At 39.8% G+C, this 26,438-nt stretch overlaps 3 protein-coding genes across 6 annotated transcripts in view; 2 read left to right on the top strand and 1 right to left on the bottom strand.

Moving 5' to 3' along the window:
* Window positions 1-19,210, bottom strand: part of LOC144054686 (uncharacterized) — a 45,589-nt gene extending 26,379 nt beyond the window's left edge. Inside the window, exons 1-5 of one of the 3 annotated variants that reach the window (XM_077569889.1) lie at window positions 19,099-19,210; window positions 18,767-18,821; window positions 8,214-8,334; window positions 955-1,122; window positions 786-877 (exon numbers count right to left, since the gene is read on the bottom strand). In XM_077569889.1, coding sequence (XP_077426015.1) covers window positions 786-877; window positions 955-1,122; window positions 8,214-8,280 — 327 coding nt within the window. In that variant the 5' untranslated portion in view covers window positions 8,281-8,334; window positions 18,767-18,821; window positions 19,099-19,210. Of the gene's footprint in view, window positions 1-785; window positions 878-954; window positions 1,123-8,213; window positions 8,335-10,458; window positions 10,657-18,731; window positions 18,822-19,098 lie in introns of those variants that run through there. The other 2 variants (XM_077569890.1, XM_077569891.1) reach the window with 2 other exon arrangements.
* On the top strand, window positions 10,499-18,361 carry LOC144054688 (retinol dehydrogenase 8-like). Its single transcript, XM_077569895.1, has 6 exons — window positions 10,499-10,660; window positions 12,616-12,777; window positions 14,314-14,493; window positions 16,037-16,130; window positions 17,221-17,404; window positions 17,621-18,361. Exons 1-6 carry the CDS (start codon window positions 10,555-10,557, stop codon window positions 17,846-17,848), a joined length of 954 nt encoding a protein of 317 aa, XP_077426021.1. The 5' UTR covers window positions 10,499-10,554; the 3' UTR covers window positions 17,849-18,361.
* fbxl18 (F-box and leucine-rich repeat protein 18) lies at window positions 19,194-26,294 on the top strand. 2 transcript variants are annotated; one of them, XM_077569892.1, is made up of 9 exons: window positions 19,194-19,395; window positions 19,984-20,177; window positions 20,522-20,871; window positions 21,577-21,712; window positions 21,866-22,135; window positions 23,408-23,834; window positions 24,888-25,272; window positions 25,512-25,730; window positions 25,825-26,294. In XM_077569892.1, exons 1-9 carry the CDS (start codon window positions 19,332-19,334, stop codon window positions 25,979-25,981), a joined length of 2,202 nt encoding a protein of 733 aa, XP_077426018.1. In that variant the 5' UTR covers window positions 19,194-19,331; the 3' UTR covers window positions 25,982-26,294. The 2 variants fall into 2 exon arrangements, with proteins under 2 accessions (XP_077426018.1, XP_077426019.1); XM_077569893.1 differs by having other exon boundaries at window positions 23,417-23,834.
* Window positions 26,295-26,438: the final 144 nt, after the last annotated feature.

Consider the following 26,438-nt stretch of genomic DNA (forward strand, 5'->3'; position numbering starts at 1 on the left):
TGCCCGCTTCACTTTTCAGCAATTTCCATGAAGGTGAACAGAGAGGATTGGTGGGCAGCCATTTTCAAAAATCGTACTGAACCCTTCCCGCGACTTTTCTTTTTGTCTCAGAGGTCTACAGACGACTTCTTGGACTTAATGCTTGCTTTGTGCTCTGACATCAACTGTGGGAACTTATATAGACGAGTGTGCGGCTTTTTAACTGGATTTTGACTGGTTTTCGAGGCCCACAGAATATTGTCTTCTATTGCTATAAAAACATGGAACCTACCCAAAAGAAAAAATTGAGTCTCTTAAATAGTTGATCTGTTTCCATTTCACAGCAATTAGCATTACAATAGAGCAAAGTTTTATCATTGTTCACAAATCTGTTTAAAAATTGCAACATGGCCCTGGTTGATCTCTTATACTCTGCTGCCACCTGCTGGCCGTTTTTGTAATAACTACCATTGCTTTAAGCCACCTCTTCAGTTCAGAAGCGGCACCAAAGCCTTCTGTATGCTCTAGCATAACCCCCCCCCCCCCCCCCCCGCCCTATAAAAAAAAGTATCAATATGTTTTTGGGACCATGGCAATATTTAAAATAGAACGTTTTATACGTTTTTGGGAGCAAATGAGCTTCCCCATCTGATTTCCTAATTTTTCCAAAGATTTGGAATACAATTGCAAAGTAAAAAAAAAAAAAAAAAAAAAGAATGTTGTGATTATGGGGTGCCGTAATTCATGAACGAACATGTGAAAACAAATGACGCACTGACGTCGGAATGGACTCGTGTGACACAAACCTGAGGGTCGTACAGGGACAGCAGAAAGACCTGCGAGCCCTTCACAGCTCGAACCGTGGTCATCAGCGAGAAGTCTTCTGGAAATGGAGAGTCTGAGGAGCACATGAAAGCTGAGCTCATTTGTCCAAATCGTTTCAGTTCATCACCCGCTGGCAGGACTTTATTTTACCAGGGAAAAGCTGCTTTGTGGGAGCACTCAGTTGGATCTTTTTGTTGATCTTGAAGGCGAGGTCCGGCTCTTCTCGGCCCGTCCGGCTGGTGCACAGCCCGGCCTCCAGGGATACGCCCTCCATGTCTTCCGAGAGCTCCAGAACCTTCAGGACGTCGATTGGACTGCCTGCCAAAGACAAGACAGGGAACTCCAACATTGGCTTCGTCAAAGACTCTAAATTGTCTTTAATGTTTACAAAACAATGTACAGCAGGTGGATGAGAAATGTAAAGGGTCTTTGATGTTTACGAAATCATGTGCATTAAGATCCTTGTAGACTAAATTGTCTTGGATGTTTGACGAATAAAATGTAAGCGTTTACAGAATGCTCTAAATTCGCTCTCATGCTAACAAAAACCTGTACGTTTACTTAATCCAAGACTCAATTGTCTTTGATTATGAAAACGTTAGGCACGTTCAAGAGTAATTTCTCTTTGATGTTTGCGGAAGACTAAACTGCCTTTGATGTTGGAAAACAAAGTTTTTTAACAAACGCTGTCATTTGTCCCTGATGTTTACAAAAACTAGTTAGTACATTAGGTCTTTTAAGACAATAAAGTGTCTTTGATGATTACAAAACAGGCGTGTGACGTATCAATTATTTTACGTTTACGGAAGCGTGTATACGTGAAGTTCATTGAATATTCTCAATTGTCTTTGACGATTAGAAATGAGGTCTTTTTAGACTCTAAAGTGTCTTTGATTTTATTTAAAAAAAACCACTTATTTTGGGTTCTTTCATTGCCTTTTAGTCTTCAATGTTTGCAAAAACACGTGTGTTGTTGAAGATGAAATTCTTTGATGTTAAGAAACATAGTTCTTATGTTCATTGAATACTCTCGATCGTCTTTGATGCTTAGAAAAAACATACATTAGGTACATTGTTGCTGAACTTTAAAGTCTCTTTAATGCTTACAAAAACACGCATGTTAGCTGCGTTGACGACCCAAAATTGTCTTTGATGTTTAACTCGTTCACTCCCAGCCATTTTCACTGAAGCAACTCCCTTTGCTCCCGGCTGTTTTGCTGGATGTTGACTGATTTTGCAAGGCCCACAGAATATTGCGTTTTATTGCTATGAAATAATAAAATAATAATAATAAAATTGTAGCAATTAGCATTAGAATATAGCTAAGTTTTATCACATTGTTCACAAATCTGTTTAAAGCAGTGGGGAAAAGAGCTTTTTGCTTTTTTTCTCTTATACTCTGCTGCCACCCGCTGGCTGTTTTTGTAATTACTACCATTACCAAGTGTTCTTTCATCAAAGCCTTTTGTATGGTCTAGCATAAAATAAAAAATAAAAAATGTACAAATACGTTTTTAAAACCATGGTAACATTTAATATAGAACATATTTATACGTTTTTGGGAGCAATTCTTTTACTTCTAAAAACATTTTTTGGTTCCTGGAATGCTCCAAATGATATTTTCATAACTTTTTTGCTGGGCAAAATAAAAAATAAGCAACATTCCATGCACACGTAAGGAAAGCCATGAAAAGGAGGTTCTTGAGAGAGAAGCTAATAAGTGGAGAACACGTCTCGACTGGTGTGGATCATCTTCACGTGGATTTGTAAGCATTACGTAAAGCTTTCATACGCACGCACGCACGCACGCACGTACATGTCTTGTTAAAGTCTGCCAGATGTATTGTGTTTATGTGTGTCCAACTGTCCATGTGTTTGTAATTTTTACCTTTATGTGGCGACTACTAAATTATTTGCTTTTGTTGCTGCTTTACTGGCTGAGAAAACGGCGTTAAAATGCCGGTTGTCTGGTTTCTCAGCTAAAACTAGACCAGGGCAAAGTGGCTCTGTCTCAAAAATGAAATGAAAGGTTATGTAATATTTAGCTTTTATCTTAAAAACAACAAAAAAATGGCTATGTTTGGGGTTTGGGATAGAAACTAGGGTTGAATGACTAAAATGATTTTGCCGTCAAATATTAGCGCATGGGTGGCAACACACACACACACACACGCGCGCGCGTGCGCACACACAGGAGTTGCAGCTGCATGGCCTGAGGACCAGTTGAAAGAGGCATAAAGTTACCAATCTGTCAATCATTTCTCACCTTCTGGAGTGCTCGACCTCTTTTGGGCTTCCAGCACGTGTCCCAATACTTTTGTACACCTTCAATCACATCGAATAATTGAACAGGCAGGCATAACTGGAAAGCGGACGCCTGTCAGTATTTGAGTGGGGGTCAGCAGGTGCGCTTCTTTGTAATTTGGGCCGGTTGTGATTAGTGCGTCGTCAGGGAAATAATGTGATAAGAATGTTAAGTGGCGCGAGCTGCCCCGCCCGCTTCATGACACGAAACTGTCATGTAAACTGTCACGACACGTCCGGTTTGGTTGGCAAGTCTGAAGCGTACACACAAGCAATGAAAACAACAACAAACCTTTCACACTGATTTTTTTTGGTTGGGGGTGGGGGGGGGGGCTGGTTGTTTGAAGGAAAAATTAGATACTGTGTAGCTTTACGGTGGGAACAACAACAAAAAATATCAAATTAATTTTTTTATCAGCTTAAGATCACAAATAATCTTGTATTTGACTACTTTTATATAAATCAGAAAAATTAAAATAATTTTGGGCTCGTCTTTTTGTAATCATTTTTTTCCCCTTCAAATTTTCAAATTCAAGTTTCTTTTCTTATTTTTTGTTTTACCTTATAAAATGTGGTTATGTAAAACAACAGTGACTTTCCTTGTCGCTTTGGGTGGAAAAAAAGAAAACCCCAAATTATTTTTCTTGGCTATTCAGTTAAAAAAACAGGTGACTTAAGGCCATTTCTGATCCATTTTTAATATGAAGCAATCATATATTATATTCGGCCCTCCGAAGGAAACCAATAATGTGACTATGATGGTCCGAGACAAAAATGAGGTTGACGCCACTGGGTTAAAATCAAACATGCAAAATTTTAACCCCAAAAGGTCACTTAAAAAATAAAGAATTACAAAAACAAAACATTTGAGGCATTAAAAAAAATATATATTTTTAATCTAGGTTTTATTCAACTTTTCTCATTGCTTTGGATAAAAAAAAGAAGCAAAATAGCAAAATATATTTATTGTTTTCATGTAGAAAAACAATTATGGTGGAAACATCCCAAAATGAGAAGAAATGAGAAGAGGTAAGTAAAAGAATAGGATGGACGGAGCATGTGTTCCATTTCCTCTTGGATCAAACACAATGAAAAAAGCTCTCCTGCTGTCTGGCAACACGCACGCACGCACGCACGCACGCACGCACGCACGCAAACGATAAAGTGGACGGATCATTAGCACTAGCATCGGTGTGTACGTAATCCCGGTCGATCGCGATTCTCGCTGGGGTGTCAAAGGCACTTCAAAGTCATCATGTTGCGAGTCAGCGGGTCTCACACATGCTCTCATTTTGGCTGTTGGGCACATCACGTCGTGAACAAAAAGAGAGCCAGGAGCGCGTTCCTACGCCGTCGCGCTGTCCAGCACCTTCCCAAAGATTTCTTATACCTCCGCTTGCCACTGACTCAAATGGCACATTTTTCAAGAACTGCCCCATTGCTCGGCACGATTATTATTCTTATTCTTTTTTTGCCTTGTCTTGCGAGCAATGATTTCACTTCAGTCCACTAGATGGCGGCAGCCGTGATAAAAAAAATTGGACCCGATGTACGTCCTTCCAAGGCTGTAATACTCTAGATGAGAAAATGTTAATTTATTAAGGACTATGTTTCGATATATAAATATATATATATATATATATATATATAAACTTTTGTTTATGTACCAAAATTAATTAATCATATAAAAAAGGGGAGGAAAAAAAGACAATTTCTCACATCAGATGTGCAATACTTTCGCATCATGACTTTTTTTTTTTTTTTTTTTTTTAAAGCAACATATTTTTTCCATGATGTGAATGACCTTCACATTACATGAGGACTAATGTTAATATAAAGATTGGCGAACTTATTTTGCACTTGTGTGAAGGCACAATAGTGGAAATACCTATGAGAGGTCACGCTTGCGGCTACGAGTTAGCACGCTAATAAGACCCCCGGGCCAAACTTGACTGTTCGCATTATTTACAACACATAAAGTCGTGTACGAAAGCATGTTAACCCTTCCAGGGATGATTGACAGCTGAAATTGTAGATTTCACAAGGACGTGTCATCCAGGTGTAAGGGTTTGCTATAAAGTTTGCACCCTGCACCTGCCCTAGCTTGAGCCCTATATGAATTCCACCCGGCAACAACCAGACAAATGCTCATTTGCTTGTTGGCCAGTTATGTTAAGACCTTTTTAGTTTACCAAGCAAACAATTAAATCGATTTTTCATTGGTCCATGTGGTGGTTGTGATAGAAGTTCTTTATAAACTTTACATAGCAACACTTTGCAAATCTTCTCATTGGGCCCGCGGCTGGGTTAGGTTTGAGCCCTGTGAACTTTGCCTAGCAACAAGTGACATAAGGGGAAATGTTTGATTACTATACAGTACATTCTGCCCGGCAACAATTAGATATATTTATTCATTGGCGCATGGGGCAGTTAGGATTGAGGCTTATGAACTCTGCACATCGTATGTTTTTCATTGGCCACTGCAGCAGCTTGTGATTTGAGACCTATGAACTCTGCCTAGCAACAAGCACCCATGTTTTTTATTGAAACAAAAGGTAGTTGACTACAGGGTACCTCGCGAAATTTGGACACGCTTTTTATTGGCCAATGTTGATATGCCTGCATTTATTTAGTAACGTGACCGCTCCCTCCCCAAAAAAAAAAAAAAAAGTATCGGATAGTGACAATGGAATAAAAAAGACATTTAATGACTACAATCACGATAAAACAATGTATCTAAATTAGGTCAACTACAAACATGTTAAATAGGTTCTCAGAAAGTAAAGGCAGAATGATTGCGTCGATGTGGAGTTTACCTAACGTTGATTTTAAAAGTCCCTCAGGCTCATACTTTGCTTCTTTACAGCTGAAGAATTTACTAAGTGAAGCTAAAAACGAATTTCTTTTGGGTCTACACGAGCCATGAAACGAAAAAGAAGAGACACCCGCGGCTTTAAATGCCATTTAGAATACAGTAACAGTGGTCGGCATAAGAAATGAGCAGCACTCACAAAAGTTCAAGTTTAAAGCACCACTGATTGTCACAGCAGTAGAATTTGAAGCCGCAGCGCAGGTTGAAATATGCAGCGAGGCGCAAAGAAAGAGCAGGTATGGAAGAACAAGTCCAAACACATAGTTGGCGCGTCCAATAAATGTGCAGCGGCTGTACAGCGCCCAAAAATAATAAAAGGCATCATATTGATAACAATAAGACAATTCAGCGAGTTTTACTCCCCACTCATGGTACACGTCTTATCTGTGTAACTTGGGTTAGCGTTAGTAGCCACTCAACATTAACTCTTTGACTGCAAAAAATGTTAAATAACGTTTCGTAAAATCCTATGGAGGAGTGCCAAAGACGTTAAAAGACGTTTTTTTCAAAACAGGTGAAACTAACCATTTTCTATTGTTGATTACTCAAAAACGGAATAAGGTAGAAACAAACTTTTTTTTTCTGATGGAAGATGAGAGTCCAATCTTGTTTTGGCAGTATGTGTGTTTCCATAGTCTAAACACATAATTTTCTATGGACCTTGAAAGATCAGTCAAAATGCTTAAAAATCGGCTGGCACCCACGGCATCCCTTTTCTGAAAACGTCTGGCAGTCAAAGAGTTAAGAGGCACTGACGCCTCCAAACGGCGCCGCTTTTATCTTTCGCTACCAAATATTATTCTCAATATTTGCTCAAATTCATGTGTGAAACCTTTGCCTAGCAACAAGTGGTGGAACACAGCACTTTTGTTTCTTTGGTCCACGCTGCAGTTATGACTTAAGTGCCATGAATTATTATGCATTGCATCAAGTGGTCATTTCTTTTTATCAGGCATGATAAGTTTGATCCCTTGCAGAATCTGCCTAGCAACAAATGGTCAAACTTTTTATTGGCTCATCCGGCAATGTGATTGAGCTCCAACAACAAGCAGTTATTTTTGTCATCGAGCCCAATGAACTCGACCTAGCAACAAGAGCCACAGGTCAAATTCTTACATTGGGTTCAATCGTAGATCTGTTGCACCCCCCAACCTCCCCAATTAGCTGAGGGGGGCAGTGACCATTTGAATCCTTTACATTTTAGCAAGTCACAAGTGGCATTTTTCATCATGGCCAATGAGAAAACTGGCCATTGGGCCCTTTTTTTTTTTTTTTTAAGCACTGAGATTTCTGCCAAGTATCATTTTTGTCATCCACGCATGGGGCATGGATCACTAAAATCTGCCTAGCAACAAGTGGGTCATTTTTGCTCACCGAATGTCGTCAAAAAAGGAAAATGAAAAATTTGCACATGTACTTAGAGCACAAAAACGAGCCTGTTTGCACACAAGATGGCAGGGAGGGATAGTTTAACAAGGTGTCCATCACCTCCCTGAGGGCCTCTGGGTGGAGGTGATGACGCAGCGTGTCAACTTCCATCCACTCAATTTATGAAAGTGAAACCCTGATTTCAAGTTTGTCTTCAAAAGCTCATTTGAAAGCCAAACATTTGACCTTAACTTGAAAATACAACTTCTTTTTTTTCCTCAAAAACTTTTTTGAAAGATATACTATTGTTTTAGAAATAGGAATAAATAAATATATATATATATATATAAATGGAAATATAGTGCTTATGTTGTAATGTGTTGCTACCATTTGTGTTTAAAGCTCTTGTTCAAATGTTTACAACTACTTGAATATTGATGCTAGTTTCATTAGCCCCGCGTATTGTATTTCCATTATGTGTTAGCATGAAGCTAATGGACTTCAGGGTAAAGTTCATGAGACAGCATGTTTAGTCTGATCGTAAACTTGAACGGCGCTAAATATCTTCACGCAGGCACTTGGCCTCCATTTTGAAGAATTGCTCACTATCTGCCAAACTGCTGCTAATGTTGGGAAATTCGCTGCCACCATCTCGTGCTTGCAACTCAAATTTTTGCACACAACTCAAGACAAATAATTGAGTGAGCTCGAAAAAAAAGGCAAAGGTCGGGTCACTCGTGTACGTTGAGTTGCCACTGCTGCCACATTTTTCTTGGCCAATGTGCTGCCCTCGTGTCAACTTTTTAGAAACATCATTTAAAAGAACATCCAATAAAAAGCGTATATTTTGACGCCTTCCTCCTACCTGCTCTCGAGCTGCGGAGCCCGACGGTGAAGAAGAGGAGCAGCGTCCATCGATCCATCCTCCGCATCCTGCCTCCTCCGACGTCTTCTCAACCTCCTTTGCTGCCTTCCTGCTACTCCTCCTAATTAATCAAAGCATGAAGGCTTTAATCAATTCAAGTGATACATTTCCAAGCGAGCTGAGCCGCAACCGAGTGGGGTTTTTTTTTTCTGGATGGCGGAAAACGACAACAGCAAGGAAGGAAGAAAAATCCCCCCCCCCCCTCCAATTATTGCAAGTTCACTCTTCCCTCCCACCCTGACTACTTTTCCCTCACTTTCTCTCCCCTCCTTCCACCCCCCCTCCCCCCTCCTCCTCCCTCCTTATGAAACTCCCTCTGCTTAATTACTCTTTTTAATTAGCAATATTAAGTGACTAGAAAAGTAAGTACAGGAAATGACACAAGACATATCGGCATGATTACAAATGAAAACTGTGCTCCGTTCAGGGCACACAAACACACACACGCACGCACGTGCGTGCGCGCACACACACACACACACACACTAACACACACGCACTTAAAGCATGCTAGGACAGGACAAAGCTGCTGCCCAACTAATAAAAATATGCTGCTGCAGATTCCTGTGAGTCTATGCCACGCCATTCGCGCACGCACGCGCGCATGCACGCACACGCACACGCACACGCACACAATGAAAGCATAATATAAAAAGTTCTTTGTTGTACTCTAAATTCAGTCAAAAGACAGCAATAAAAGTCGGCAATAAAAGCCATTTGCTCGCAGGAAGACATTTTGTTTATGGGGGTGAAGAAGGCAGCTGGGATTAGAGCACTTTGCACACAAGCAGACGGTACCCATGAATGCAGACCTTTTTTAATATATTTTTTTAAAGCTTAAGTGGGGAATTAGGTTCTTTTTTTATAAAAAATTACATACATTAATGTAATGTGGATTTAAATGATTGTTTTCATTACTCCACATTTTCCAAAACCTTTTCCATTTTCCGCCAAATTATCACATTGTTAGTACTACACATTTTCTAAGATAAAATTCCAAATAAATGCAGTTTGTTTTTTAAATACATTTTTTACCGAGTCCTACACATTCCTCGTCACTAGCTAGCAACAGTAGCTGGGTTTACATTTACATTTAGACTTTATTATTATATTTGTGATTGAAATCACTTGGATTGAAAAGATCTGTTCCAATCTGGCGTTTGCATGCGCCATTTCATTTCATCAGAAGAAACTGTTTTATGATGCGTGACATGCACAAATCATCGTATGACTTAACAAGACGAAGACAAAGAATGAGCAAAAATTTATAAATATAAATTTTAATTAAAAATGAAAAATATATACACCTTGGCCTTATCCTGGCCCGTCGCTCCGTGAGGCGGATTCTCCAAATTCCCACCCAAGTCCCAAACAGGTTGAACCACCTTCTGACCATCCCAAGTCCGCGTCCCCTCGCACGCAGCCGTCATTCCCCATCGCAGAAGGTCTTTCCCATCTTTCACAAGACGGTCAAGTCCACCCCGGTGGTCTCAAGTAAGATTCGCATGACATTGTGGAACGTTTCAATTTCATGATTAATTAAACAGTTAACACTTTAACTTTGACAGCACTAATCATAATATAGCTAAGTTTCATCATTATTCACAAATCTGTTTAAAACTGTGGGGGGAACGGCTTTTTACAACGTGGCCTTGGATGATCTCTTATACTCTGCTGCCACCTGCTGGCCGTTTTTTTCTAATAACTACCATTGCTTTAAGCCACCTCTTCAGGTCAGAGGCTGCATCAAAGCCTTCTGTATGCTCTAGCATGAAAAAATATAAAATAAAATAAAACGTATAAATACGTTTTGGGGACCATGGTAATATTTAAAATATAATATTTATATATATATATATATATATTAATATTTCTTCATAATCCAGTTTAAAAAAAGCATCGCAAAATTGACTAACTACCAGTAATATCCAGAAAAACAGAAAAATGACTGGATGAAACGATAAAAATACCCTCGTTAACATGTTTTAGTATATTATTAACAACGGTTACATAAAAAAAGAAAGAAGGATGTGATTTGTTTCTGAGAACACGGCTAAAACAGCTTTTCAGAACCGAGAACAAATTATTTATCTTTCAATTTTTTCCTATTTGTAAAAAAAAAAAATGTTTCAAAATAGAAAAAAAAAAAGATGCGATTGTGTTGTAAAGACTGAATGTAACTGACCCGCAGGACTAACGGAGGTTAATCCGCGTCTTGCCCACGTGACTTTGATCCTCTTTGCGCGAGCGCTCATCCCGCCTCGGCCGTCAGCGGACAGAGATGGCGAGCGGCGGCCAGAAAGTGGTGCTGATCACCGGCTGCTCGTCGGGCATCGGCCTGAGGATGGCCGTCATGCTGGCCAACGACCAACACAAGCGTTACCACGGTAGGCGCGTTCTGGCTGCTTTCCTTCAAGGCATCAAAATGACAAAACACTACCTTGTTATGATATATATATATATATGTATAAAATTGTATTTATTATTTATTTAATTTTTATTTATTTTTTTATTACTCCTATCATGACACCATGGAATTGTGTTTTTAGATTTTTTTTTTTTTGCAGATGTATTAAAAAAATTGTAATGAAATGCAGCATGTAAACATTATATAACCAAAACAACTGAATACAAATAAAACAACATTTCAAATTATAACAAAGATATTTTCCATAATCTGACACTTTGCAGCCGATTTGACAAATAAATGCCATTAAAATTGACCTTAAAAAAACATACACATAATATGCCAACGTAAAAAGGTGAAAAAGTGGGTTGTCTTGTGGAGCTAACATACTAAATGCAGAGATTCCATGTCAAATTTACAATATTATAATATTGCTGTGCACACTCTAATATGAATAAAACCATATTTTTCTAAGGGCTATTAAGTAAGACTGATAGGGACCAAAAGACAAACAACAACTTACATCATGATGACATAAGTGGTATACAGGACGTCTCATTATAGAGGATATTTCATGCTGTAGCCAACCATTATCCATCCATTTTTTAATCAAACAAAACAAAATGAAGGAAATACTGATCAGATACTTTCCAATAGCTAAATCTGCATTACAGCTTTGCTGAGATGACATTATGAAGGCTGTCAACGGCTATTCCGGGACACTAATGCTAGCATGTGGCGGTCCACTAAGGCTACTTTGGCTTATATTTACCTCACGTGAGCATCTTTAGCATCATATGCATCAAATCCAATCATGGCATCAGCACTTTGACAACATTTATGCTGCATTTCCCCTCACTATATTTGTGTCCGGAATGTTCACAAAGCGAGGAATCCTTAAAACCACGCACAATCTTTTGAGTATTGTGTGTGTGTGTGTGTGTGTGTGTGTGAGCCAGTGAACTCCGTTTGACTCGGCGTATTGTGAGTCTTTTAATAGCCTGGTTTTCCTGCAAGCGACGAGTAATCTCTGCTCTATTTGTAGCCTCGGCCTGATTTCCATTTGCAAAGCGTGGAAATAGAACGGATCGCAAAACCGTTATTGCTGCTAACGATGATGTTGCAAGATGCGGGATAAATAAGCGTGCGTTTTACACGACATGGTCGGCTTTAGCGATCTCGAGTGTTTTTAGAGCAGGCAGGAGAGCGTTTTGTTAGCGATGGGGTCGTTGCCGAAGTTCAAAGTTGTGTAATATAAAAAAATTTAAAAAAAAAAGTCTACATATCCTGCTTAAAGGCCATTTTTTTGTGAAATAAAAATGAGGCCGAGATAAAAAATCATTTGATGATTGAAAATAAAAAAATATTTATACTTTTGTAGCTAGTTAAAAAAAAAAAATTTTTACTGTATGCTCCTGAATACAGAAAATTCCATTTTGAATCGTGACAGACACCCTGTTGACAAAAAAATGAAACCGCACACACCCTTCTTCACGTACACAAATGCGACCATGATGTCACATCCGCAGGCAAAATGATTGGCCAGAGGCTTGCAGGAGGCTTGTGAACAGCTAAAGTGCTCATCGATACTAATTAGAAGACGCTTCAAAATGGTCAAATAAAAAAAGCGACTGTGAAAATATTTTGGGGCCAAATTGTTACAGAGAGGAGCTTTGATTGAATCTTCGTACCTGTGCTTAAATACACAATGTGAGTACTTTTGCTAGCTCTAAACCAACCGGATAGCATTGTTGCTAACAGTGCTCAACCAGTTGTTTATAAAAATATATTCATTTAGTGCATATTTCATTTCATTTTGTTCCTCAGATTGTACAATTGTAAGACCCATGAGAGTCACAAGCATGATATGATGGTCCGAACGCTTTGAGGAATATCAATTTTTTTTCTGTTCAACTTTGCTGACTCCATCCGTAGTCGTAGCGACGATGCGAGACCTGAAGCGCAAGGACAAGCTGGTGGAAGCTGCCGGCGACGCCTACGGGAAAACGCTCTCCCTGGCCGTGCTGGACGTGTGCAGCGACCAGTCGGTCAAACAGTGCATCAACGGCATCAAGGATCGCCACGTCGATGTTCTTAGTAAGTCATTTCTAATGCCGCGGGTTCGCTCGTTGACTGAGAGCGGACTCGCCGGGAACACTGCAGACCCAAGATGATGACGGGACTGAGTAAAGAGTCGAATCGATATTTGGCATTTTGACAAATACCGGCATCTGACTTTTTACGAACCTTTTTTTTTTTATTTTTTTTTTACAAGAGAGCTCAGTATTGTTCATTCGATTTGACATCATCATTGCTCTCCTTTTTTTTTTTTTTTTTTTTAAAAATCCAACAAATCAATTTAAAAAAATTTAATAAATGTTTTTTTTTTTTTTTAAATACATATACATATATATATACACACATACACATATATATATATATATATATATATATATATATATATACCCTTTTTTTTTTGTATGTGGGTGAGTACGTGTATGTGCGTGTGTGTGTGTGTGCGTGCGTGCGTGCGTGCGAGCGTGTGTGTATTCATCAGTTCACCTAAAGCCCATAAAAAAAAAAATCCCATACTAATAATATAATATAATAATAAATTGCCAGATGCAGAAACATCAATGTAAGTTATCACGATGTGGTGGCTCTCGCTAACAGACAGAATTAAGTAACCGGAATTAGGTTAAAAAATTCTATATACGTAGACCATGTTTCTATAAATTTTGATATTTGGTTTTTATTTGAGGCAGATATTTTTTCCATTAAAATGTGAAAAAATGAACCTGAAGGCCGATGAACTGTGTATCGGTTTATTGGCGAATTCTTGTGAACGGAGTGAATTTGTGATTTTCATCAGGATTCGTAAGATGTTCACAGACAGTTTCTACTCGTCGCAAAGACGTTTCCAACATATTCAGACAATTTTTCACTGTCTGCAAAGATCTTTTGCAACCTTTTACGAACCCTGACGAAAACCCCAAATGAGCTACATTTGCAGTTTCGCGAATTTTCCATTTATCGAAATTCACACTTTATAAAAGATGATGCTGACACTGAACTCCCTACAGTTTTTTTTTTTAAATTAATTAATTAATTATTAAAACATCTGAGTCCACCTTGCTTCCAACAATTAAATTAATTAATTAATTAATTAATTATGCTGAAATCTTTGAAAACTTTAGGGAACTAATTACCGTCTTAGTTTTTAATTTAGCTTAACACATGCTGATGACCCTGGAAGCTCCCTGCAATTTTTCTTATCATTTTTTTTTTTTTTTAACAAATCTGTCTTTTCTTTATACGTTTAAAATGAAAAGAAAAAGTTCATTTTTAAAAATGTTGACGCTAATAGTTTCTCTTTCACTGCAAATGAATATCGGCTTGAAATATTGGTTATCGGCCTCCTTGACTACTAATAATCGTTATCGGACCTGAGAAAACCATATCGGTCTATCAGTACCGCAGACTCGGATGATGTTCGTTCAACCACGCTCAAAAGTGCCTCAAGTGAATCGGACATCTTTAGAGAGTGGCTCACACCTACCCGAGCTAATTGAAAGAACCCAAGTTCACCAGAACCATCCGCATGAACGACCATCTTGTGTTCCCCCCGACCAGTCAACAATGCGGGCATCGGCCTGGTGGGCCCCCTGGAGAGCATTCCGATCGAGGAGATGAAGAAGGTGTTTGAAACCAACTTCTTTGGCGTCATCCGAATGATCAAGGAGGTGATGCCTGACATGAAGAGACGCAAAGGGGGACACATCGTCGTGGTCAGCAGCGTCATGGGACTTCAAGGTGGGCAGTGGGCACCCCCTCGTGCTGCATTCAATAACACTTGGAGCAAAAACGGCGTTGCAACTCAAAAGTGACGGATTTCAAAATGAAGCAAAACTGCTGACAAACACGTAAGAGACAACGGACAGGAAGCTTTAGTATGGACAGAAACACATTTCTCAGTACACCACCAAACCAAAATGTCGCCAAAGGTATACAGAAATAATTAGCATCTTGTTTAACTTAACTCACAAATTCACAACCTCAGCGTGAAATCCTTTTAGTTGAACACTAACTGATGATTCTGTCGCATGAATGGCAACAGCTGGATTGCACAAGTTCATGATACCTTCTGCCCTCTAGTGGTGGAGCATTTAATGGTGCAGCTTGCCACTACATATTGCCGGCATAGATCGATGAACAAAATATGACGGCGTATTAGGGCCACGTATAATACTTTTTTTTTTTTTTTTTTTTTAGAGGGTGGGGGCAATATTCCAAGAAAAAAACTTCATAAAGTGGCAGATTTGCAAGAGAGAAGAAAAAACGTACGAGAAATACACGTAGCATGATAGCACACTACTGGAATGTTTGCGCCAATCCTTTTCGGTCAGGTTTTCAAATAAGGAGATGGTAATTGCTCCGGCAGAGTTGAACCACTAAGCATGAATGCGTTCGCTCTTTGAAGCGTTGGGTAGCACCCGCGACAAAGACGCCTCGCTTTGCGAAGGTCCAAGCATTTAAGTTCATTTGTTCAAATCTATATTTACTTGCACATTTATGTTTACAGAATTATTATTTACACATTCATATAAAAAATTTTTTTTGTACAAGTTGATGTGTCGATGTGTCCATCATTCACTTGCATTTACCTAAAGTATGCTAGCTTCTGATTGGTTAGTGTAAGTCAGCTGATAGAGGACCAGGAAGTGTTGTTGCTCTAGTCGCTGCTGTGTATGAAAAGTCAAGACTAAATTAAGAAGGAGTCTTTTATAAAGTGGCAAATTTGCCACTTTATTAACTCATTCACTGCCATTGACGACTATAGACGTCAAAAATTCATGTGAACTATTTCTATTAGCTTAACAATTTTTCATTTAATTTAATTTTTTATGAAAAACTTTTTTTTTTTATCTTCTATCTTCGCATTTATCACGATTAAACGGCCCTTATTTTTAATTCTTTTTTTTTTGTTTGTTTTATTAGGCCCGTCAGGCGATTATTTTTTTTAAATTGTAATTAATCACATGACTTTACTAGTTAACTAACGATAATCAAATTTTATATCTGTTCTAGATTAAAATAACATTTTTTTCATACTCTTGTTAGCAAAAGTGATTTTATTTTTTTAACTAACAGAAATAGTTCAAATGAATTTTTGACGTCTATAGCCGTCAATGGCAGTGAATGAGTTAAGTAAATATTTCCCCCCACCCTCCAAAAATATATATTTATACGTGGCCTTAATACGAGGTCATGAAAAAATAGTTTATAGTAAAAAATAATAATTTTCAGACCAATTCCAGTGGCTACTATATAGTTTTTTGTTTGTTTTTGCTGACAGGAGTGGTTTTCAACGACGTCTACGCAGCTTCAAAGTTTGCCATGGAGGGCTTCTGCGAGTGTCTGGCCGTGCAGCTGCTCAAGTTCAACGTCACGTGAGCATCATTTTACATGTCAGGTCAGGGACACTTTACAGGGGAGACGTTTTTCCAAGGACACTCTCATAATTCTAAATGCCAATCAAGCCATAATTACCATGCGTTCCCCTAAACGCCACATTGAATTGGAATAGCAAAGCTGCATATTTTTCCAACATAAAGACATGTACATTAACCATATTACCGTAAAGTGAATTCAGAGTTCTGTGTCTAAATGATTTTTACATGTTTGAGGACAGAAGATTGAGAACTAGCACTTCAATTGTGGCGCTATAGCATTAAATGGATATTTTTTTCCCATTTCAGTTTTCCTAATTTTTCCTAATGGTGCAATTTGACTCCCCCACGAGAGTCTATAAGATTTATGTGATGATATACAACAAATCGCAATTTAATTGCCCCAAAAGCTAATGAAGGGATCTGTAATTGCTTTGAACATTTTATTGGCACGCCGCTCACCATATGTAAGTATGCTTTTTTTGTTTAACTCATTCAAACACATTTTTTAATACTTTGTTCTTCACTCCCAAAAACGTATGTACACGTTTGTTTGTTTTTTATATGCAAGAGCATACAGAAGGCTTTGATGCAGCTTCTGACATGAAGAGGTGGCTTAAAGCAATGGTAGTATTTACAAAAAACGGCCAGCAGGTGGCAGCAGAGTTTAAAAAAAAATTTGCCAGGGCCAATCATGTTGCAACAAGCTCTTTTTGACAGTATTTTCACCAGGAATGTGAATAATGATGAAATTTAGCTATATTCTAATGCTAATTGCTGCAAAACGGAAACAGAAATATACTTATATAAGAAGAGACTCTAATCTTTCTTTTGGTATGTTCCATGTTTTATAGCAATAGAACACAATATTTTGTGGGCCTTGCAAAATCAGTCAAAATCCAGTAAACCGGCCGGGAGCAAAGGGGGTTGCTTCAGTGAAAATGGCTGTGAGTGAATTAATTAAATAAAAACATCATTTATTTTGCAGACCCTAAAGCTACGGCTCATGGACCCCGGGACCGCAGTTTGAGAACCACCATTAAAACATAATACAGAGTGGTGATCCCGTGATTGCGGTGTTCATTCCCAGATTGTCGATGATTGAGCCTGGCCCAGTTCACACCGAGTTCGAGGCCAAGATGATTCAAGACGTGCGGCAGAAGGAGTACCCGGGAACCGACCCGGACACGGTGCACTACTTCAAGAACGTCTACCTGCCGTCTTCTGTGGACATCTTTGAGACGCTGGGGCAAACGCCGGACGACATAGCCAAAGTAAGTCCGACCACATGCTGAGAAGTACAAATATTTCATTTCATTCATTTTTACTTTCATACTTAAGTACATATTTGAAGCTGTACTTTTTTTTGTACCTGTACTTACATATGTACAGGAATTGAATCAGTACATCTTCTACTATTACTAGATTTTTTTTTTTTTTACACAAGTACACTATCTGTACTAGTACAGCCACCTGTGCCGTTTCCACAGTGCACCAAGAAGGTGATCGAAGCCAGCAGCCCGCGATTCCGCAACCTGACCAACCCCTTGTACACGCCCATCGTGGCCCTCAAGTACGCCGACGAGACGGGAGGCCTGTCGGTCCACGCCTTCTACCACATGCTCTTCAACCTGGGCTCGCTCATGCACGTCAGCATGACCGCCATCAAGTACCTCACCTGCGGCTGTCTGAGGAGCCGCACTGTGTCGCCAAACTAAGGAAGCCTAGCAACTGCCACGACTTGATTTACATTGAATTAATACTGAGCCATAACCATGAGGGGTGGAATGGTTGGTCATGCAAAAAGGGTGGGAAATTTCCCTATTTAAAGCCAACCTTCAATTTTGCTAATTATTTATTTATTCACATAAATATCCGTTTATTAAGCCCATTTTTTTTTTTTAATTCTGGAGCTTTAAAACCCTATTAACAGTATGTACAGTGAATCTCTGTCCCGTTCATCGTGTGGGATACCTGATAGGTAAAAATCCACAATATAGTGAGACCATATAATTTTGGTTTTAGTTTTGTTGTTGTTGTTTTTTTAATGCAACTAGACGTATGTACAAAGTCATAAAAAAAATAAAAATAAACGGCATATTTAGCGAAGATTTCAACTTAACCATTGCAGTAGTGATGCATCATATAATAAATTTCACTTAGAATTCTATCGTCAATTAATTGTGTTATGCCATATTTTCTTCTGTACATAAAAATTGTAATAAAAACAATCCCTTGAGTCTTTTCGTAATTTGTTGTCATATCACTAAAACAAAAGATTGGTGACCAATTGTGAACGTTTCAACTGAATGGCGCCCTCTTCCGGGCTTGTCTTATAAACATTTCAGTTCAGGGGTTGTGCAAACATCCCCCTCCCCCAGTTTAACTTCAGATATATTAAGTATATTAAGTGTTATTGGTGTTTTATTTGAAAGAACATATTAATTTCAAATTGTATCAATAACGCAGTGCAAAAGAAATGGTCACAATCTAAAAACTAAGAAACTGAAAAGCCAACTTCATCAAATTACTGACCAATTGAAATTATTCATCCACTTTCAGATGCACAACTCATCATATGTAAAAATATGCATGTGTTACCTGTTTTCTGATGCTGAGTCGTGATCGGTCGTTACCTGATTCTGTGTGATGTCATTGTCAGGCCACAGCAAGTGGCAAAATGGCCGCCCCCTGAGATGGACAAAAATAGGTAGTTATTAATTATACATTTGATTATTTCATACATTATTCATGAATGCCGTGTATAGACTAGACTAGTAGGGACACATACAACATACAACACATTATTTTGAAGAAAAGTTGGGGGTTGACTTGTCTTGATTGTTTGTAAATAAATACATTCATTTCACCTTTCATTTATCCGCATTTTAACCAATGCTAAACGATAAATTAGATGTTTCGATTGCGAATTCTGAATGTAAACTCCATTGGAGTGACTAAAACTCACCTATTTTGAGTTTGAGTTGGTTGCCGTCATCTTTCTTGTACTGGTCGACTCATCGGAACTCGACTGCTGTGGCCTGCGTTGAGTGCAACGCGTAAATTCTTCCGCCAACTTGCAGCGGTGAATTATGTCCGTGCTTCGCCAACAAGGCGAATGCAGTGATGAGGAGAGCCGAATCCCGCAAGCAAGAATGTCTCCTCAGCGAACGAACACTTGACATTTAATTACTAGCGCCCATGGTGTCCACGGTGAGCGGCACTGCTGACCTTACAGACGTCAAAGGAACGACAAGTTCACCAGGTGGGATGTTTAGCAATTTAGCAGCAACACTAAACCGCATTAGCATGTGGGCTAATTGCTGCATCGCCAGGTGATTTTCGACTTGGAATCTAAATTTTCTACGTGTTCACTTATTGTTTTATGTCCGGCATGATCGACCAAAATTATATTAGTTACTTTTAATCAACGTTATGGCTAAAGACAGGTTTTCCTCGTGTAGTGTAGATCACTTTCTTGATTGTCGACTAAACTCCTCCATCTGGTTTTATGTTTTCTGTAACCTCGTGGCTTCCGTAACTGTCAAAAACGAAAAAAAAAAAAAAAAAAAATCAAATAATAGCTCGTGTAACTTTAATTTTTGATCACATTTAATAAGTTCATTATAAAACAAAACAATGTATGTAATTTTTGTCAATATGTTTTGGGTAAAATAAATTGTAGAAATTCCCCCCCAAAATGGAAAATGTGTTCATGATGTAGCTTAATTTTTTTATATATATATATATATATATATATAAATATGTGCTTATGTACCTGCCTCCATTTTATTTGAGGTGAACCCACAAATGTTGGTCATCTATAATCACTCTAATCAATATGTTAATACAGGCCAGCCCGAGGAGCACTCTGTGATGGCGACGGTGGGCATGTCCGATCTGTCTGACGAGATCCTTCTCTGCATTCTGCGCTACGTACCCGTGTGCGACCTGCTCGCCAACGTTGCGCCCGTCTGCCAACGCCTACAAACGCTCTGCTGCGACAAGAGTCTGTTGACGCACGTATGCCTATCCGAGGAGTACACGGTACACACACACACACACACACACACACACACACACACACACACACACACACACACACACACACACACACACACACACACAGACAGAGATATGCATGCCACATGCAGAGAGACTAACAGGTGCACACAGATACACACCATATACATACATACACTAGACCGTATAGCATGTTTGCATGCCTCAGTTGGTGCTGCTGTTTTGGTTAGCATCAACATGAAAATGGGAACAATAGTGTCTACTATAGTTACTGTTTTTTTTTATTTTCCCTTTCTGGGGTCTACTTGAGTGTGGCGTTTATCTCTTGTTTTCCTAATATTTATCCTACCCTCCACCTTCTTGCGCAGATGGGCGATCAAACGGTCCGCCACACGCTGCGGCAGCTGTCCAATCACGTGCAGTCCCTGAGCCTCAACGGCGTCTACTGGCTAAGCAGCGGCGCGTTGGACTCGGTGGGACGCTGCAAGGCTGTGACGTGTCTGGACGTGAGCGGGTGCCGGCTGACGGCGCCGCGTCTCTCTCGCCTCGTGGCCTCGCTGCCCCTGCTACGCTCGCTAGCCTTCGACGTGCAGCCGGGCTTTGATGCCGGGAAGCTGGCGGGAGAGGCAGTGGATCGACTCAGCCGTCTGGCCGAGCTGCGCCAGACGCTGCTGACGCCCAGCTACGGCGTGGTACCCTGCTGCGCTCAGCTACGCAAGTAAGGACTGCTCAGGAGAAAAAAGAACATCTGGTCGTCATTTCTGTAGTCATTTTTTTTTTCTATTCAAATACAATTTGATTAATTCAAGTCAAACGTAACTAAAAGTAAACAAATAAATTAAAATGCAAAAATTAAATTTCAAATGAAAATTTAATTAAAAGTAAAATAAATAAAAATAAACTTTTTTTTTTTTTTTACAATGGAACAGTAAGTTTAAAAGTAGATTCACGTAGGAAAAATATGCTGTAAAGGTGATTTTTTCTAAGTGTGAAAATATTTAGTTGTGATAAAAATATAAAATGTAATACACAAATAAATAGAAATAATAATAAATCAAATTTAATTAAAATTAAAGATCAGATTACATCTGTAAATGGCATTAAAACAAAAACAAAGTTCAATAAAAAAAATATATATACACTTTCTTTTTTTTAGACATGAAAGTAAATACTTTTGGATTTCAAATACAAAATTCCTAAAAACTAAATTTATTGGAAGTATAAAATGCATAACAGTTAAAGTAAATTAAAAATAAGTGTAAAGAAAAAAAAATCAAATAACATTGAATAAAAATGTGATTAAAAACAATCCTTTGTGTGTCTTCCATGTGCAAAGCACCGAAATGTATTTTTAACGTGCCTTCTTCTCATGCAAGTGTAAAAAGATCAAGTCAAAACTTGCGTTGTGTTCGTATGTTGTTAGGCTGATGCTGCAGTTCGACATCTCGGATGTGACCAGGGAAGGCTTCGGCGTCAGCTGCCACCTGATGGTGGGTCAGAGCAGCGTGCCGCACTACGAGCAGCTGGAAGAGTTCAGCGCCCGACTGGCACCGGGAGAGGTCGCTTTCAAAACCATGAGTATTTTTTTTACTTCAATTTTACTTTTATTACACCAATATTAAAATAAATAATACATTAACATAAACAAGCAAGCTACATAAAAACAAGTTGCCAACAGGAGCCATAAAATGTGATGTCTGTCCATCCTGAAGGTGAACCAGACGTTGCTTCTGCTCTACCTGGCTGTGTTCAGCGTTCACGTTCCGGAGCGCCTCCGCGTTTTCCTGGTGTCCGTCCCCGGCCCCAACCCGGCCCGCTGGCCTGCCGCCCCCTCGCTGGCCCAGAGCCTGGGCCTCCGTGGCGACCTGGAGGCCCTGCAGCTGCCCCGCTCTTGGCTGGACCCCTCGTCGCTGAAGCGGGCACTGGAGGGCAACAGCCCCAAGCACCTGAGCTTCAGCCGCTGTCCTGCCCTGTGGCCGCAGGTTAAATCAAAGCAAATATATTGGATACAGTGTGGTACCTTGACTTGCAACTTTTTCCACACCAAGCTCATATGTCAAATACATTTTTGCCCATTGATATTCATTGTAATGTCAATGATGCCTTCCATATCCCCCAAAACCTTTTTTTAATTTAAAAAAAACTTGACTTAAGTCAATTAACTCTTTGACTGCCAAAAACGTTAAATAACGTTTAGTAAAATCCTATGGAGGAGTGCCAAAGACGTTAAAAGACGTTTGTTTCAAAACTGAGGTGAGACTAACCATTTTCTATTGTTGATTACTGAAAAACGGAATAAGGTAGAAACAAACTTTTTTTTCTGATGAAAGATGAGAGTCCAATCTTTCATTTGGTAGTACGTGTGTTTCCATAGTCCAAACACATCATTTTCTGTGGACCTTGAAAGATCAGTCAAAAATGCTTAAATCGGCTGACACCCACGGCATCCCTTTTCTGAAAACGTCTGGCAGTCAAAGAGTTAGTGGAACCTAGACCTTAAAGGTACAAAGGCACACGTTTTGTGTATGAAATGTGCTGCCTTCCCTAAAAACACACACAAACCATGAACGAGCCTGACACAGATGCTGCAGTTACGCTTTGGGCCAGAGGTGGCAGTCGCGAATTAAAAAAGGGACAAACTGCACAAAGATCTTTTAAAAGCATTTGCTCCCAACAACGTATAAACAAGTACCATTTTAAATATTGACGTAGGTCAATAACATATTTCTACGTTTTTTAAGTGTTTTTTTTTTTTTAATGCTAGAGCATACAGAAGGCTTTGATTTAGCCTCTGACCCATTGAGGACGCTTAAAGCAATGGTAGTTCTTACATAAAACGACCAGCAGGGGGCAGCAAAGTATAAGAGATCAACCAGGGTCATGTTGCAAAAAGCCCTTTTTGTTAGTGTTTTGAACAGATTTGTGAATGATAAAACTTAGCTAGATTCTAATGCTAATTGCTGCAAAATGGAAACAGATAGAAATATACTTTTTTTTTTTCCCTGTTGAAAGAAGAGACTCTAATCTATCTTTTGGTAGGTTGCATGTTTTTGTGGCAATAGAACACAATATTCTGTGGGTCTTGCAAAATCTGTCAAAATCCAGTAAACAGAGTGAAGGGGATTGCTTCAGTGAAAATGGCTGCAAGTGAATGAGTAAAAAAAAAAAGGTGTAATTACTGCAAGCACTACCGTAATCATGCGTTGATGTAAAGCATTGTGACTTACTTACGTGCCTGCCGACCTGCTTCCAAGGTTTTCCAGTCTCTGTTGGAGGGCGGCGTGCGAGACGCCTCGCGGCTGCTGAGCCTCAACTTGAGCGGCATCAACCACGTGCCGTACTCGGAGTGCCGCGGTGCCGAGGACCAGCTGCTCCCCGCCAACATGAGCCGACTGGCTTCCTGCTGCGTCCACCTCCGCCACTTGAACCTGATGCACACTCACTACCACCACGAGCATGCTGACGCGCTACCGCCGCCGGCTGTGCCCCATTTGTGCGCCAGCCTGGCTCAACTGCGGCACCTTCGCTCGCTCACCTTACCTGCCTGCGCCCTTTCGGACGGCGTCCAGTCGCATCTTAGCGCTGCACAGAACTCGTCCCTCTTACTCCTGCATGGCTTGAAGAAACTCCCGCGAGTGGGGGTTCAGAACTACAAAGTTGGCTCGGAAACAGCGACCCAAGGTTAGGTGTGGTTCACAAGAGTTCGATTCCACTCAGTAAATGGTTAAATGATTTATTTATTAATGAAAGTAACATTTTATCACTTCAAGTAGCACTAAGGAACTTTTCAACCTTAATGAAATGTTTTCATAACTCTTCTGATGAAACATGGACTTAATACTAGTTGAATGGTACATTTGCCATGGCCAGAGGGGGTCTGTATCATTTTTACCGGCACGAAGCAATTTTGTGGAGGATGGTAGGAACACTGCCACAAAAAAACTACAATTGTGCTGACTACTTGATGGCATACGTCACTTCTCCTTTTCCCCATTCGTTCCAAAGACTGAAATCAATTTTAACGTCACCGCATAAATTACTGCTTTCCTGGCAGAAGCTGCAAAACAACTAAAAAGTTTTGTCTGAGGAAACATGAAACAAAAGGGTGAGCTACCCGGATAAAAGGACAGTCAAAGATCAACATTGGTCCAGCTTTCCCTCGCTGGCATGAGCTAAAAACCACACAATTCGCTTGTCCTCATGGAAAATGTGGTCTTCCTTCGGACATAACATGCTGGCTTTTGTCCATATGGCGGCGCCATAATCAACGTAAACTGAAAGTTCCTTAGTGTTGCTTTAAGTGTTACACAAACATTGACATCAGCATGGATGAGATGAAAATGTCATTCAAATTCAATAATTCTAAATATAAATTAAATAAAAAATCTTAATTGTCTTACAGTACAATAAGTCAAGTCTTTCATAAATGTAAGAAAATACTTTTAAATGCATGTGAACAGTAAATTTCAAGAAAACAGTACATACAAAAAATGGCCTTTAAAATAAAATTTTCTTGTTAATTTGTGGGAAAAAGAGATTAAAATAATCATTTAATGGTTTTATGAATCAATATCACGATTGTGCTTTTTTTCCCCCTTTTTTTTTTTTTTTTTAAAGCCAGCCCTAAGAAATACCATGAACCTGTTCCAACCCATTGAATACTTTTACTCGCGTAATTATTTGGAGGACTACTTTCAACTTGACTAAATCTTTGTCTACTCCACCCACCTCTAGGAGACACCACCTCGGGAATCAGCCAACTGGCCGCCGGATGCCTCTCCCTGGAGACCTTGGAGCTCATCGGGCCGGGTTTCGTCTCAGCTCTGCCCCGCCTGGAGCCGTGCACCCGGGCAAGCGTGGAGCCCCGCGGCATGTGTGCGTGGGCCCGGAGTGTGGGGGACGCCCACTTGGCGGCGCTGGGAGGATTTCAACGGTTGCGCCGCTTGACGCTGGCCGGCCTGCCCGGTGTCCTTAGGGGGACGGGGCTGGCCCAGCTAGTGACGCAGTGCAAGGACCTGCAGGTGTTGTCGCTCGCCAACATCGGCACGCTGAAAATCATGAACTATAACGCCTCCCTGCTGGAGGCGCTTAGGAACTGCTTGCAGCTACGAGAACTCAGGTAATGTGGATGCTAACAAAGCTGGTTTCTCTTAGCAACAGGAAATTGGATCGATGTGTCTGTCATGAGTAGAACTAAAAAAAATTTTTAAAAAAATGGCCATCATGATTTAACCCACAAAAAAGTCTCGTGAAGCCATGCTTGACAAGACACAGGAAGTCTGGCATTTTGGTTGCAAATTTCGGCTCATTTTGATCATTTTTGAATGAATTGCATTTGTTGTGAATGTGCGCGTTCAGGTTAGAGCAACCCTACTTGAACGCCAACTCGTCCTTCTTTGACGCCCTCTCCTGCTGCACCCGCCTGCAACGTTTCTGCCTCATCTCGCGCAACGGCTCCTTTGAGGCAGCGGCAGCTGAGTCGTTTGTGGAGCGCTGTGGCCGCGTGGTCATGTGCCACATGTTCACTGGCGGCACCTTGGTGGCCTGCCGCAATCTGCAGAAAACGCTCCTTGACAGGTCTGCGTTCAAATACACAACCAAGGCTGAGCGATGCATTTATTTCATCGTTGAATTGATTTGATAATTGACATTTCGTGTGTGTCTTTGACAGGTTTTCCTCCCCGCGTCCGGGCCTCTCTGCGGTCATTTACCCAATACAGCACGAAGACTTGCCTTCCATCATCAGAGACATCCCACTCACCCTGTTGGATGGCACCACGTTATTCCAGAGTCATGTGGCCCAGCCGCCGCGTTTGTCACCATGGTGACACAACGCAATACGTACTTCCAAAGTCATTGGTGCTACTGTTGACGTTTACGCTTGAAAAGACTGCTTTGGAGCGCTTGTCTCGTTTTCAAGCATATTTCTTTTTAACATTAGCTTGATATGCCTCAAATTGAGTTACGTTTTGTTACAGTGAGATTAGAGGGAGGTGTCTTTCAGAACTTTCAATTTTGACTTTTTTCGGGGTGTCAAAAATAACATGCTACTCTTTTGCAAGTGCCAAATTAAAGGATGTATTTGTTTACATATATGTTGCACCTACAATTTCAATAAATTATTATTTTTAAATGACTTGATATTTGTGTCGATCATAGTAAAATCCAACTGCTTTAAAAGGAAATTTATAATATATAATCAAATGATGTTTTTAAAATATTTTATTAGTGTGTGTATATATATATATGTGTATATATATATATAATTTGTTTTTTTTTACATTT

Source organism: Vanacampus margaritifer, chromosome 7, assembly GCF_051991255.1.
Source record: "Vanacampus margaritifer isolate UIUO_Vmar chromosome 7, RoL_Vmar_1.0, whole genome shotgun sequence".
In the NCBI taxonomy this organism is placed as follows: Eukaryota; Metazoa; Chordata; class Actinopteri; order Syngnathiformes; family Syngnathidae; genus Vanacampus; species Vanacampus margaritifer.